The 16,652-nt window shown below is 41.6% G+C and overlaps 1 protein-coding gene across 1 annotated transcript in view; it reads right to left on the reverse strand.

Moving 5' to 3' along the window:
- sirt2 (sirtuin 2 (silent mating type information regulation 2, homolog) 2 (S. cerevisiae)) overlaps positions 1–16,652 on the reverse strand; it is a 54,915-nt gene that overhangs the window by 9,750 nt on the left and 28,513 nt on the right. Inside the window, exons 7-14 of the mRNA XM_060905734.1 lie at positions 15,083–15,139; positions 14,871–14,939; positions 14,658–14,787; positions 12,896–12,955; positions 5,928–5,983; positions 5,753–5,829; positions 2,663–2,714; positions 2,504–2,571 (exon numbers count right to left, since the gene is read on the reverse strand). Of these exons, the coding sequence (XP_060761717.1) occupies positions 2,504–2,571; positions 2,663–2,714; positions 5,753–5,829; positions 5,928–5,983; positions 12,896–12,955; positions 14,658–14,787; positions 14,871–14,939; positions 15,083–15,139 (569 nt within the window). The remainder of the gene's footprint in view (positions 1–2,503; positions 2,572–2,662; positions 2,715–5,752; positions 5,830–5,927; positions 5,984–12,895; positions 12,956–14,657; positions 14,788–14,870; positions 14,940–15,082; positions 15,140–16,652) is intronic.

The raw sequence follows: 16,652 nt of genomic DNA on the forward strand, positions 1-16,652 counted from the left end.
GGCCTCAGTACACTCTTGATCTCAGTACATTCTTGGTCTGAACCCCTCAAAAGGTCTGGTCTTGGCCTCAGTACACTCTTGGTCTCAACCCCTCAAAAGGTCTGGTCTTAGTACACTCTTGGTCTCAACCCCTCAAAAGGTCTGGTCTTGGTCTCAGTACACTCTTGGTCTCAACCCCTCAAAAGGTCTGGTCTTGGTCTTAGTACACTCTTGGTCTCAACCCCTCAAAAGGTCTGGTCTTGGTCTTAGTACACTCTTGGTCTCAACCCCTCAAAAGGTCTGGTCTTGGTCTTAGTACACTCTTGGTCTCAACCCCTCAAAAGGTCTGGTCTTGGTCTCAGTACACTCTTGGTCTCTACCCCTCAAAAGGTCTGGTCTTGGTCTCAGTACACTCTTGGTCTCAACCCCTCAAAAGGTCTGGTCTTGGCCTCAGTACACTCTTGATCTCAGTACATTCTTGGTCTGAACCCCTCAAAAGGTCTGGTCTTGGTCTCAGTACACTCTTGGTCTCAACCCCTCAAAAGGTCTGGTCTTGGCCTCAGTACACTCTTGATCTCAGTACATTCTTGGTCTCAACCCCTCAAAAGGTCTGGTCTTGGTCTCAGTACGCTCTTGGTCTCAACCCCTCAAAAGGTCTGGTCTTGGCCTCAATACACTCTTGATCTCAGTACATTCTTGGTCTTAACCCCTCAAAAGGTCTGGTCTTGGCCTCAATACACTCTTGGTCTGAACCCCTCAAAAGGTCTGGTCTTGGCCTCAGTACACTCTTGATCTCAGTACATTCTTGGTCTTAACCCCTCAAAAGGTCTGGTCTTGGCCTCAATACACTCTTGGTCTCTACCCCTCAAAAGGTCTGGTCTTGGTCTCAGTACACTCTTGGTCTCAACCCCTCAAAAGGTCTGGTCTTGGCCTCAGTACACTCTTGATCTCAGTACATTCTTGGTCTTAACCCCTCAAAAGGTCTGGTCTTGGCCTCAATACACTCTTGGTCTCAACCCCTCAAAAGGTCTGGTCTTGGCCTCAGTACACTCTTGGTCTCAACCCCTCAAAAGGTCTGGTCTTGGTCTCAGTACACTCTTGGTCTCAACCCCTCAAAAGGTCTGGTCTTGGTCTCAGTACACTCTTGGTCTGAACCCCTCAAAAGGTCTGGTCTTGGTCTCAGTACACTCTTGGTCTCAACCCCTCAAAAGGTCTGGTCTTGGCCTCAGTACACTCTTGATCTCAGTACATTCTTGGTCTCAACCCCTCAAAAGGTCTGGTCTTGGTCTCAGTACACTCTTGGTCTCAACCCCTCAAAAGGTCTGGTCTTGGCCTCAATACACTCTTGGTCTCAACCCCTCAAAAGGTCTGGTCTTGGTCTCAGTACACTCTTGGTCTCAACCCCTCAAAAGGTCTGGTCTTGGTCTCAGTACACTCTTGGTCTCTACCCCTCAAAAGGTCTGGTCTTGGTCTCAGTACACTCTTGATCTCAACCCCACAACTGGTCTTGTCTTGGTCTCAGTACACTCTGGTCTTGGTCATGACTAGGTGCTCTGTATAAGCAGTTATCATTTATAAATAATTGATATAATGTCAGGGTGCTGCTCATCCTCAATGTCACTGGCTGAATGAGAGACCTCTGAGTTTTGTCACAGGTATTTTGAAAGTCTAAATAAAAAGTGTAAAGAGAAAACCTAAAGGTTTTTTTTAAAATATGTATCCAATTTCCATAAATACTCAAGTATAAATACCCCAAAACAAAACTTAAGTACAGTAACAAAAGTCCTCAAGTATATTCCACCCCTGACGCATAGCGTAGCATTTTCACCTTTTTGAAAATTATTTTTGTCTTTGGCCCATACGCTGCAATTTCCAGAGAAACCGGATGATTCAGAAAAACATCTTTCCTTAGCTAAGTGCGTGTTTCAGGTATGGAAAGACTGAAGCACTTTGTATGAACAGCTGATGAAACTTTTAACAAAATACAGAAAAACCTATGAATGAATGAATGAATGAATAGGCGTGTCCAAACTTCTGACTGACCCTGAATATTTTTAAAAATATAGTGTAAACTCAATCTTGTATACACAAGTTGAAAAATAAACGATCTGAGAACGGTCTGGGCGTGGCCTAATGAGTACACTTTAGTGACAGCCCTCGGTTTAAGATTCCCAGCAAAACTAATGAAGATAGAAAAATGTAAGACAGATGAACTTTACATGTACCAATCTATCCAATACTACTATTAGTATTATAGACTCACTTTCCTTTGCTAGGTTGCTTTAACTTGAAGAGGCGCATAGTTTTCAGAAATGCTATGCGGGCACAATGAGTGTCCTTAGTCCTGTGATTGGTGAGGGAGGTACTTTCATATTAGATTAGATATTATTTAAAGTCAAAATTAATTCACATATTTATTCGGGTTACTGTGGCCGCAAGAGCAACGTTGACATCGTTAGAATACATCATAAGCTGCATTTGAGTTACATTTCAAAACTTCCACTGAACAGCCCTGAGCACTCACCTGTAGGCTTTATCTGAATCAAAATCCATTCCTCCTCCAAATCCCAGCAAGCCCATTGCAAAGTCCGACTGTCAGAGATAAACACGCTTAGCAATAGTTGGTGGGAAACGTTTAAAACGTAAAGACAAATTACTTTGTAAGCACACAAACCGTCAGTACCTGTCCTGACTTCTCCATGTTGATGAGGAGCCGAGGGCAGTTGTTGGGAACTCTGTTGACAGAGCAGGTTAGTCAAATTAAAGGGGAACTGAAGGCAAATTTATCATCAAAATTCTATTTCTCTCATTTTATTAAATAGAGGAATGCATTTTTGATCGCCATTTTGTCACTGCTATAGCAAGTTAGGAGGTGTTTGAAATGCGCTATATGAATGATTCTATGAATTCGGTGCCCTTTCAGAAGACTCAGTGTCCCAAGATAAAATGCTGATATATTTCTTCAGAACATTGACAAAATTACATTTAAACTGCACTATTTCAAAATATTGGGTGTTTTTAGTATATTAAACTGAAAAGAAGGACATAATAACTATTATTTTCATTTTTTTCAGTCCGTATGTCAAAGCAACGTCTGTAAACGAGATTCGTCGAGACCTGTGCGAGACATTGTAAGACGTACAGCGGAAATCAAAGTGACCAACACGCGCCCTCTTTCGAATGGTGATGTAATCAAGCCGGAAGTTTTGCTTGTTTTGATAGCAATCAGGAAAGTTTGAAAAAAGTAGGCAGCGATCGTCATTTAAACTCGGTTTTGTGCAATATTTCGTTTGAAGGGGCGGCACGGTGGTGTAGTGGTTAGCGCTGTCGCCTCACAGCAAGAAGGTCCGGGTTCGAGCCCCGTGGCCAGCGAGGGCCTTTCTGTGCGGAGTTTGCATGTTCTCCCCGTGTCCGCATGGGTTTCCTCCGGGTGCTCCGGTTTCTCCCACAGTCCAAAGACATGCAGGTTAGGTTAACTGGTGACTCTAAATTGACCGTAGGTGTGAATGTGAGTGTGAATGGTTGTCTGTGTCTATGTGTCAGCCCTGTGATGACCTGGCGACTTGTCCAGGGTGTACCCCGCCTTTCGCCCGTAGTCAGCTGGGATAGGCTCCAGCTTGCCTGCGACCCTGTAGAAGGATAAAGTGGCTAGAGATAATGAGATTCTAATGAGCATGAGATTTCGTTTGGAAAACATTTCAAAATGGTGGCGCTGACACTTCACGTTTCAAAGTCTTGTGAAGCTCGCGCGGATAAGCGATGCCTGCCGTGGACCAAACGAACTAAATTCAACATGGCTAGAAACCGAATAGGCCGATAAGTATAATATTTAATTGCAATTAATTGCCAATATGAGTCACAACATAAGGTTCCTAAAACCGAAAACGTAATTGAATAACACGTTAATTAAGAAATAAAGCAAGTTTAAAAATGACTTCGGTTCTCCTTTAATGAAGAATGTACAAAAGCTTTAGCTTCACTGAATGGGTTAACCCCTTTCATACATTGTGCTCTTGGTACCCGTATTATGCTCAAAAACTGTTAAATTCTTCTTTTGTAATGCTTTTCCAGGCTTGTACAGCGGTTTCTTTCACTTGCTTGTTTCGGGGGATTTCTACCTTCAGCCTCCGCTTTAGAAAGTGAAATGCATACTGAATTTGGTGAAGGTCTGGTGATTGACTTGGCCAGTCCAAAACCTACTCATGACGTCCTTTGTTGTGTTAGCAGTGCGTTTCGGGTCATTGTCTTGCTGCATGATGAAGTTCTTCCCAATTTGACTGGATGCATTTCTCTTCAAATTGGCAGACAGAATGTTTCTGTAGACTTCCGAATTCATTCTGCTGCTCCATCGTGAGTTACATCATCAAATATTAGTGAGCACGTTCCAGAAGTAGCCATGCAAGGCCAAGCCTGTTGACACTACCACCACCATGCTTCACTGATGAGTCTGTACGTTTTGGATCATGAGACGATCTTTTCTTTCTCTACACTTTGGTAGAGGTTAATCTTGGTTCCAGAACTTTTGTGGCTCATCTCGGTATTTCTTTACAAATTCCAATCTGGCCTTCTAATTCGTATTCCCGATGAGTGATTTGCATCTTGTTTTATGGCCTCTATATTTCTGCTTTTGAAGTCTTCATTGAAAGTTGGATTGTGATACCTTCACCCCTACCCTGTTGGTGATGTCACTGGCTTTTGTCCCCCCCCCCAGAGCTCTCACAATGTTTCGGTTATCAGCTGCTGTTGTTTTATTGGACCTGTTCAATGCCTGGTTGTTCATACCTCAGTGGTTCATTTCTTTTTCAGGACATTCCATATCAGCCTATGGCCACAAGGATTGGCTATGCCCAATGCTTGTGCAAGGGTTCTGATCAATTCCACCCCTCTTTCATCAGCTTCAAACTGGTTTGCTTTTCTCCCATTGATTGCTCTCTGGTCAACACATTGGTTTATCTTTTTCAAGAACAAATGCAGTCTTGACAGGTGAAACCAAGAGAAGACATTTAGAGATGGTCGCTGTTTAAACAATAAATCTAATGGGACATGTGGGCAACAAGAAACACCCGTCAGTTACACGCTTCAAAATTTTTGATCACTTGAAAAATTGGATGGATTCAAACAAAAATGTTCTTGATAGTTTCACACAACTTGATGTATGAAAGCTGAAATTCTATCATCTCATTCATCTTTTGATGTCAAACACAAATGTCTTCAGTGTATAGCGAAAACAAAAGAATTTTGTTTGTAAATGTGTTTGGAGGAGACTTTATACCATTATAATACGCTGGTAAAATTGACTATTGTTATTTTGGGAGAACTTGATGACGATGATGCTCATCATCATCTTGCTGTACCTGTTGGGGTCACCACAGCGGATAATGTCCCTCCATCTCCTCCGGTCCTCCGCCACACCAACCATCCTCATGTCCTCCTTCACCACATCCATAAATCTTACTTTTGGTCTTCCTCTTTTCCTTCTACCTGGCAACTCCATCTCCAAGATTCTTTTCCCAATATACCCTGGATTTCTCCTTTGCTTTGCTCTCTCCTATCCTTTACTTTCCTTCTCTCTCTAAAACTTGCATATATTTGATTTTAAATTCCTGGTTAGTTTTGACAGTATCATCTTGGAATGTGGGATATTTTGAATTTTTTTTTTTCTCAGAGTACACAGGATTTAGAGTGCTGGATCTAAAACTACATATAAACTTGCTGTATGAAAAAATATCGAAAGAATGCAATATACCCGTGCTGACCGTTATGTGTTTCTCACCTGCTGACAAGAGATGCAAAAGGTTGAACCTGCAGAGACGTGCCCATGATGATAAGAAGATCACACTGAGGAAAATCCTGTACACACAGAGAACAAGTCAATGGAATCCCAGAATGAATGCCACTCTTCAGCACAAATTAAACTGCTTTCATGGCTGACTTTCTTTCCTACGGACCTTTTTCATTGAGCTGAAGAATCGAGCAGGTAGATTCTCGCCAAAGAACACAATATCTGAGAAGAGCCAGAGTACAGATGTGAGAAAGATTAAAAGGAGATGATTTACATACAGATTACTGAAATAAAAAAAAAAAAAAGTTTACCAACTTGGGTTTTAAAAAGCGCAGTTTGAAATCTTTAACATTTTTAATGGACTTGAAATAATTTATACAAGGATATGGGTCCGTCTCAGAAACTGCTCTCTCGTTTGGGACATTATGGTCAAAAAATAAATTTTTCTAATTTTACTATTTTTTTTGCATTTACTTAACACTCAATGTTTCTTTTGTCATGTTTAATAAGAATAAAGATAGCATCTTGCTTTATCTGGCCTCCACTGTGGAAAATTCTTTTGATTACAATTCAAATGCTTTTGTAAAATTGATTTACATATAAAATAACTCCATCATGAAGAATTAAAGCCCCTCCTTCACAGATGAGTGAAAATATTGAATAAATTTCCTCTTTTTGATTGCTTGGGTTAAAAATGCCAAATTATGAAGACTGAATTGATTATTCACTTAAATATGAATAATATGATACATTTTGGGTATTTGACATGGCGAAATAGGACACAATGGAAAAATCAAGAACACACCGGAAAGATGAGAATAACGGCGGTGGTAAAAGAACAGTGACTGTACGGGCTGAAGGTCGCGCGGGCCTCTGCTGCGGCGCGCGAGCAACAGGACATCACTACCGCACCGGACGGGGCAGAATGACTGGCCATAGATTCTATCAAAAGTTCGATCTAAATTGACCATGGTTGCAAAATGTTGGCCAAAAATACGCAAACACTACGAAATATGAAAGTAAGATGAAAAAGAAACATCCTATTGCCTTATACTGCAAGACTAAAACAAAATAAAACTGTCAAAACTCACCTTTTCAGTGATAACGTCCGAACAGATCACCCGCGTAACAGAAAGACCGCAAATGGAAGCACAATCAACTTCTGCTGGAGTGGAAAATTCCATTCTACACATGCAAATTGTTAATGTGTGTCCTTCCCCGCACACAAATAACACGCTACAGTAAAAAATAGACCATGACTAATTTTATAGCTCAGAAATTCATACAAGACCAGCTACCATTGTAACATACAGGTAGTCGTCGACTTACGACTGCATTTGGTTACGACTGACCGGTCGTAAACCGATCTGGTCGGGCCTATGTTAAATGAACGTAAGTATATTGTGATGTGTGATGATATTGTAATCATCTTAAAGTCTTATTTTATCAACATTTTCTTATTTCATTACCTTGGCTCATTATTTGGTTTCAGTCAAACACTGCATACTACACTGCGTACAGTACAATTCGTTTAATATGTGCAAAACAAAAAATACGAAATACAGGTGTGAAAAATAGAAAACATTTTAGTTTGAAACATACCAAAATACAAATGTAAAACATAGCAAAATACAAAATTTAGTGACCGCTGGCATCACTGGTGCTTGGCTGTGGGTCGTCTACGTCGTCATCAGCTGTTGCAGCGCTCGGGCTGGCGGGAGCATTTGCTCATTTCATAAACCAGGAGCTGGGGCGGAAACTGTATGACGGAGTGCGCGAGGGAGCGCGAGAAAGATTGCGCATGTGCCTGGAGCTGGGGCGGAAACTGTTGTACGTGGCGAGAGGCGCTGCCGGGAGCTGGGGCTGAAACTGTCGTACGCTCAGCTAGCTCAGCTGGGAAACACTTGCCAGTCATAACCAGACGGCCGTAAAGTCGCATAGGTCGTAAGTCGACGACTACCTGTATTCTGTAAGAAACATATTCTATACCTAACTTTCAGCTTTGGTTTTAAAAAACAAAATCACAGATTTATAACTAGATTTTTCTATGGCGCAGTGATTTTAAGTTACTACTTTTGGTGAGGTAGTGACCTTGACCCTGAGGCTTTCCGTTTAGATCCAAACACACGATCGTATTGGTTTTGGGTTTGCGGAAAATGGAGTTACAACGGCGATCAAATATTTTGCATGATGTTTTATTACGGTTATGATTATTCTGTGAGCGCACCAATCCTTAGGTGGATAAAGTTACAACTTAAAATACAATTAGTGATAACTGTAGACTTTTCAGTGGATGACAACCTTTTTAAGGGAATGCGATGTAGTCGACCGTTTATCATGTCCCAGATCAAGCCGCCATTTTTCCACATGTCTGCAGAATTTTTACCAAATTATGAATATTCACATCAAAGATTTAGTTTTATCTGTATTATTTTTTTCAGCATTTTATTTCATATTACAACTCCTGGCAAAAAGTATGGAATCACCAGTCTTGAATGAGCACTCATTCACACGTTTTATTCTGTAGAACAAACTCAGATCACAAACATGATACAATAATAAAGTCATTCCAAAGTGCACCTTCTTGTCCTTCAGAAACACTAAAATAAATGAAGAAAAAGCACTGTGGAAGTCAGTAAATGTTACTTTTATAGACCAAGCACAGGGCAAAAAATATGGAATCACTCAATTCTGAGGGAAAAAAAATATGGAATCATGAAAAACAGACAAACAAAAGAACATTCAAAACACATCACTAGTACTTAGTTGCACCACCTCTGGCTTTTATAACGGCTTGCAGTCTCTTAGGCATGGACTTGATGAGTGACTAACAGTATTCTTCATCAATCTGGTGCCAACTCTCTTTGATTGCAGTTGCCAGATCAGCTTTGCAGGCCGGAGCCTTGTCATGGACCATTTTTTTCAATTTCCACCACAAGTTTTCTATTGGGTTGAGATCTGGACTATTTGCAGGCCATGACATTGACTGGATGTGTCTTTCACCAAGGAATGCTTTCACAGTTTTTGCTCTATGGCACGATGCATTGTCATCTTGGAAAATTATTTCATCATCCCCAAACATCTTTTCAATTGAAGGGATAAGAAAACTGTCCAAAATGTCAATGTAAACCTGTGCATTTATTGAAGAAGTAACCACAGCCATCTCCCCAGTGCCTTTGCCTGACATGCAGCCCCATATCATCAAGGACTGTAGAAATTTGGATGTTTTCTTCAGGCAGTCCTCTTCATAAATCTCACTGGAACGGCACCAAACAAAAGTTCCAGCATCATCACCTTGTCCAATGCAGATTCGTGATTCATCACTGAAGATAACTTTTATCCAGTCATCCACAGTCCATGATTGCTTCTCCTTAGCCCATTGTAGTCTTGTTCTTTTCTGTTTAGGTGTCAATGATGGTTTTCTTTTAGCTTTCCTATATGAAAATCCCATTTCCTTTAGGCGATTTCTCACGGTTCGGTCACATACTTGTACATTGACTCCAGCTTCCTCCCATTTATGCTTCATTTGTTTTGTTGTACTTTTTCGGTTTTCAAGACATATGGCCTTAAGTTTTTTATCTTGACACTTTGATGTCTTCCTTGGTCTACCAGTACGCTTGGCTTTAAAAACCTTCCCATGCTGTTTGTACTTGGTCCATATCTTAGATACAGCTGACTGTGAACAGCCCACATCTTTGGCAACCATGCGTGAAGAGTTACCTTCTTTAAGAAGTTTGACAATCCTCTCTTTTGTTTCAAGAGACATCTCTCTTGTTGGAGCCATGATTCTTGCCAATCCACTTGGTCCAGCAGCCCTCCAAGGTGTGATAACTGCACTGTTTCTAACTGCTGACTAACGAGCAGATCTAATCTGAGGCAGGTGTCAATTTAGGGAAAGGAAATTGACTGGGTGAGTCCTTATTTTCTACCTGAAAATTGAGTGATTCCATATTTTTTTCTTCAGAAGTGAGTGATTCCATATTTTTTTCCCTGTGCTTGGTCTATAAAAGTAACATTTGCTGACTATCACAATGTATTTTCTTCGTTTATTTTAGTGTTTCTGAAGGCCAAGAAGTTGCACTTTGGAATGACTTTATTATTGTATCATGTTTGTGATCGGCGGCACGGTGGTGTAGTGGTTAGCGCTGTCGCCTCACAGCAAGAAGGTCCTGGGTTCGAGCCCCGGGGCTGGCGAGGGCCTTTCTGTGCGGAGTTTGCATGTTCTCCCCGTGTCCGCGTGGATTTCCTCCAGGTACTCCGGTTTCCCCCACAGTCCAAAGACATGCAGGTTAGGTTAACTGGTGACTCTAAATTGACCGTAGGTGTGAATGTGAGTGTGAATGGTTGTCTGTGTCTATGTGTCAGCCCTGTGATGACCTGGCGACTTGTCCAGGGTGTACCCCGCCTTTCGCCCGTAGTCAGCTGGGATAGGCTCCAGCTTGCCTGCGACCCTGTAGAAGGATAAAGCGGCTAGAGATAATGAGATGAGATGAGATGTTTGTGATCTCAGTTTGTTCTACAGAATAAAACGTCTGAATGAGTGCTCGTCCAAGACTGGCGATTCCATACTTTTTGCCAGGGGTTGTAAAACCAACATCACCATTCAAAACTGTATAGTTTATTGACTGTGAGTGTATTTATTGGGGTACCCCCACAGTACCCAGTTTCTGAGACAGACCCATATCTCAGGAACACTGTCACACACAATATTCTTATATAACTTCTTCATTTCTGGCATCAGTTTACATTTTTCCAGCCTAGAAATTAACCCTGGCCCCAGCTGGATCCCATTTGCTGAGCTTCTCTCCTTTTCCTTAAAAGGCAACTCAGGAGCCATGCACAGTTTTGCAATTTACCTCACATGCAGCAGAGAGCATTAAAATTACAAAGCTTTCTTTTAACAACAGCTAATTAATCATACTGGACTGCATCATTTCTGAAAATAAAGGACAGCCCACATGCTTCCTCCCACCTCTTTGACCGGCATATCCTCACATACACTGTGCTGATTCCACTGATAACTGGTATACTGGTATTGTTATCACTCATCCTATAAACCAGAGTCGCTGACATGATTCACAGCACCAGTGGGAGGAGGATGAACGTCTTTTGCTGAGCTGAGTTTCCCTTACAAGGATTCTTCCACCTTACAGTCATTTTGGGGAGTTTTCTTTGCCTTGTCGGCCTTCGGCTTGGGGTTTGATCTGGGAGTTAAGCCACTGATGATGGTCATGTTGCTTTTAGATAATAAGCATTGAAAAAAAAGTAATATTCCTATGGCTTAGGATCAAAGATCAGTGCCTTCACTGAAGAAAAATGTTTACATACAGTGTCTTGCAAAAGTATTCATCCCCCTTGGTGTTTGTCCTGTTTTGTCGCCTTACAAGCTGGAATTAAAATGGTTTTTTGGAGAGTTAGCACCATTTGATTTACACAGCATACCTACTACTTTAAAGGTGCAAATTGTTGTTTTATTGTGACACAAACAATAATTAAGATGAAAAACAGAAATCTGGAGTCTGCGTAAGTATTCACCCCCTTTTATATGAAACCCCTAAATAAGAGCTGGTCCAACCGATTCACTTCATAAGTCACATAAGTAGTTGATTAAGATCCACCTGTGTGCAATCAAAGTGTCACATGATCTGTCACATGATGTCTGTATAAATCAACCTGTTCTGGAAGGACCCGGACTCTGCAACACTACTAAACAAGCAACATGAAAACCAAGGAGCATTCCAAACAGGTCAGAGACAAAGTTGTGAAGTATGGATCAGGGTTGGGTTATAAAAAACATCCCAAACTTTGAATATCCCAGGGAGCGCCATTAAATCCATTATAGCAAAAGGGAAAGAATATGGCACCAAACCTGACAAGAGAAGGCCACCCACCAAAACTCACAGACCGGGCAAGGAGGGCATTAATCAGAGATGCAACAAAGACACCAATGATAACACTGAAGGAGCTGCAAAGATCCACAGCAGAGATGGGAGTATCTGTCCATAGGACCACTTTAAGCTGTACACTCCACAGAGCGGGGCTTTATGGAAGAGTGGCCAGAAAAAAAGCCATTGCTTAAGAAAACACATTTGGAGTTTGCCCAACAGCATGTGGCAGACTCCCCAAACACATGGAAGAAGATTCTCTGGTCAAATGAGACTAAAACTGAACTTTTTGGCCATCATGGGAAACACCATGTGTGGTGTAAACCCAACACCCTGAGAACACCATGCCTACAGTGAAGCATGGTGGTGGCAGCATCATGCTGTGGGGATGTTTTTCATCTGCAGGGACAGGAAAGCTGGTCAGGACTGAAGGAAAGATAGATGGCACCAAATAAAGGGCAATTCTGGAGGAAAACCTGTTTGAGTCAGCCAGAGGTTTAAGACTGGGACGAAGGTTCACGTTCCAGAAGGACAATGACCTTAAACATACTGCTAAAGCTACACTGGAGTGGTTTAAAGAGAAACATTTAAATGTCTTGGAATGGCCTAGTCAAAGCCCAGACCTCAATCCAATTGAGAATCTGTGGCATAACTTGAAGATTGCTGTACACCAACATGACCCATCTAACTTGAAGGAGTTGGAGCAGTTTTGCCTTGAGAAATGGGCAAAAATCCCAGTGGCTAGATGTGCTAAGCTAATAGAGACATACCCCAAGAGACTTGCAGCTGGAATTGCAGCAAAAGGTGGCTCTATAAAGTATTGACTTTGGGTGGGAGTGAATACCTATGGACGCTCCAGATTTCTGTTTTTTTTTTTTTCATCTTAATTACTGTTTGTGTCACAATAAAACAATTTCACTTTAAAGCTATAGGCATGTTGTGTAAATCAATGGTGCTAACCCCCCAAAAATCCATTTTAATTCCAGCTTGTAATGCGACGAAACAGGACAAACACCAAGGGGGATGAATACTTTTGCAAGACAGTGTATATTTGAAGATTTTAAGATCACTATACTTTGTATACACCTAGTCTATCTGGCTAGATAAAATGTCTAATATTTAGGTCACTTATCAAACCGTTAGCCAAACACACATTCTTCACTAAAACTTATATAACCGATCAAAAATAGTGCACACTTTCTATTTCTTTATCATAATTTCTATCAATGTTTTACAAGTCTGAACTCACCAGGTTTGACGAGACTGTTGCAGGCTTCACACTTCGGGATGTCCTCAGCAAAGATCTTGTCTATGAGTTTGATGTATAAATAATAAAAATCAAAAGCATTTAAAGCACATTAAAGCTCATAGGCAACGGTTTTAATTTTATGCACATTTGAAACTTTATATGGTAAAAAACCCTCTGTAATTTTCTTCTGGTCCCAAGAAGTATTGTTAATAAGTAATAATTAAAATAAGTTAGCGCGGATCGCGGTGAATTTCTGTTCGGCTATTTTCGTGACCACTCGGCGTGTGACGTCATTTAAGACAAACAAACCACTTGAGTTGAGTCCACTTCCGTTTGCTTACATTGCCGTTCGGCTTGAGTGCAGACGTGCGTTCGGGAATTTCCAAAGAAAAAAAAAACATGCCTTATTGTTGTGTAGTGAACAGTAACAACGGGACCGGTTCAGGAAGAAGTTTTTACTTTTACTGAGAGAGGAGAAGAGGCAGAGAGAGTGGATTGGCTTTTTCCAGAAGAGGAGGCACGAGTGGGTTGGCTTTTTCCGAAAGAGGAGACGAGGCGGAGAGAGTGGATTGTGCGCGTGAAACAAAATCAAGCAGTCAAAGAAGAAACGGAGCAGCAACGCTCAAGCAAAAAGGAGAAGATTGGAGGTAAACATTTTTACTTTTGCTTGCAATTGACAAGTCAAGAATCCTGAGGGATCCTGTACAATCATTGTAGAAATGAGACAAAGGGATATTTCCTCGCTTAGAGTCGGCTATAAATAGTATAATGCCGCGGATGGCAGGCTAATGTGGCCTACCGGCGCACTGTCAAGTAATCGTTGCCTATATCCACTAGGGAGGGCGGTTTAATTATTCTTCAAAAGGGCTCTTATTTAGTATTATGACGAAAGTAGGAATATATCATAACTACCAGGATAAATCGTTTGGGCGTGAGTCTTGTTGAGGTCCGGCGTCAAGGCGATCAGAGTCGGCCGAGTCGCTGTCCGATTCCGAGGCCGCACGGTCAAACCAGTGAGCCACATTCACCGATTGCTTCGCAACGGCCATAGGTTCATACATATATGGTTTCACCTCTCGATATTTAATTTGGAGAGTTCCTGCTTCAAAATCGCTATCAGACATTTTACACAACCTCTCATGATCAAAGTCCGTACACGTGTGCTCGGGTTCACAAGTAAACACAGAACTGCTCCCAGTCTGTTTGCCTTGAATGACGTCACGACGACGGCCCCCTGGCGGTGAAAGCGCGCATAAGTGAGGTGTACACAAACCTTCAGAAATTGGGCAAAACAGAATATTTTAACCGTTTTATTCAATTTAAGGGTGCAAATTAGACACTAGGAAGATTGAATTTGCTTTTTGGGTCGTTCTTCTAGACCAGGGGTGTCCAAACTGATCCATAAAGGGCCGTGTGGCTGGAGATTTTCATTCCAGCCATGCAGCAGCACACCTGACTTGGCTCATTCAATCAACTGAACCGTCTTCACACAGTCAAATACTTGCAGCCACACCCACCCTTGATTAAAGGGTGGGTGTGTCAGTTGATTGAATAAGCCAAATTAGGTGTGCTGCTGCAGGGCTGGAATGAAAACCTGCAGCCACATGGCCCTTTATGGATCAGTTTGGACACCCCTGTTCTAGACAATAAAGTTGATATTCTACGTTTCACCTCCGACCCTTGCTTATGACCTTTAAATCACTTCTGCTCTGTCCTGAAACTCCAGTTGTGTATGAAAAAAACAAACAAAACTGTATTTCACCTTTCATCCACTCCAGGCTGTACTCCTTCCGGCAGAGGAAACTCACACAGTGTGAAGTGTGAAAGGTTCCATGGGCTTCGATCAAGTCATCTCCTTCCAGTCCTGCCACTCGCTCTAACGTATCAATGTTCTAACAGATACAGAAGTCTGGATTGTACAACGCTGACCATTAACGTGACAATACACACACACACACACACACACACGCCTGACCTGCGAATAGCAGCGTTTGAGAAGGCCTTTATCCTTGAACATCCTCATGAAGTAATGACACACAGTAGGCTAAATAAAACAAAACAGAGAGTGTCAAATAAAGACAAATACAATATAGAAAAAAAAAAAGACTCTTCAGTGTGGGCTGTGACTCTCTGAAGACGTGACCACCAATGTTCTCAGGTCTATGTGGGAAATTATGGAGTTCCTACCTTAAACTGTCCGGGGTAGAGCTCTCTGGCCAAAGCAAAGAAAGGTTCTGGATGTTTCTGATGGGAAATTAAAAGCCTGGTTTAGACCGGGTAATTTCAGCAGTCTTTTAAAGTTGTCACACTGTGCAGGTTCCTAATAAAACTTGGTCGTGTCCGCCTTGTCAGATTATACAATGAAGCTTCTTTAATAACAGACTACAGAAAGGTAAGCTTGGGGTAATACGATTATTTTCTTGTCCGTTTTGAAACCGCGTTCACGTTTTGCCAGTGTCGTTGCCATAACTGTATTTGTATCAGTAGGTCATGTGTGTTTTGCGTCATCTTATACCGTCCTCCTATTGGTGACTTTCTAGACAGCAGTCACACTCGATGTTAGGTTTTTCTTCACCTCTGGTCCTCACCATCTCGAGATCAGTCCCCCAGTGTCACCCAGACGTCTGGGGGTGAGTCGCGAAAGAAAGACAGGAACCCCATGAGTTCGCAATCTTCATTCACAAGTCCCCCGTGAGACGAGAGTATACAAGGGGTTTTATATGTGTGTGTGTGTGTGTGTGTGTGTGTGTGAGTGTGAGAGTGAAACAGTGAAACCTTGGATCAATCATGTCACAATGCTCCGTACACACCCCACACCAGCAGATGTTCTAACAGATATCAACATTTACGCACAACCTTAGGTCAGAGATAGCACAGTTCTGATAGAATGTTCCAAAAGACATCAATATTACGTCTCAAGCAATGTGTCTAGCTTAGACAGAAGGTCACACAGTAACTTGATACACAGTTACACAGGAAACAGAAGGTCACAGAAGAATTCAATGCTTTCTAGCTGAAATAGTAAAATAGAACAGAACAGAACAATATTAAGAATAAATCCTTACAATTTTGTCACAAAATAAATTACTGCCTTCTTGGTCAAGAATAAATACTTGCAATTATTTATCCTTACAAAGGAATAAAACCTTACACTCGAGATTTAAATACAAAATTCTGACAAGGCCAGAACTGTCTCATCGGTTGTTTCTGGTTTCAGTCGTACTACATCTGTGAGCTCATCATACAGCGGTGCTTGAAAGTTTGTGAACCCTTTAGAATTGTCTATATTTCTGCATAAATATGACCTGAAACATCATCAGATTTTCACACAAGTCGCTTCAGGTCCTTCCACAACATTTCCATTGGATTAAGGTCAGGACTTTGACTTGGCCATTCCAAAACATTAACTTTATTCTTCTTTAACCATTCTTTGGTAGAACGACTTGTGTGCTTAGGGTCGTTGTCTTGCTGCATGACCCACCTTCTCTTGAAATTCAGTTCATGGACAGATGTCCTGACATTTTCCTTTAGAATTCGCTGGTATAATTCAGAATTCATTGTTCCATCAATGATGGCAAGCCGTCCTGGCCCAGATGCAGCAAAACAGGCCCAAACCATGATCCTACCACCACCATGTTTCACAGATGGGATAAGGTTCTTATGCTGGAATGCAGTGTTTTCCTTTCTCCAAACATAACGCTTCTCATTTAAACCAAAAAGTTCTATTTTGGTCTCATCTATGTACAGAATTATTCCA

This window comes from Neoarius graeffei, chromosome 23 (genome assembly GCF_027579695.1).
Source record: "Neoarius graeffei isolate fNeoGra1 chromosome 23, fNeoGra1.pri, whole genome shotgun sequence".
Lineage (NCBI taxonomy): Eukaryota > Metazoa > Chordata > Actinopteri > Siluriformes > Ariidae > Neoarius > Neoarius graeffei.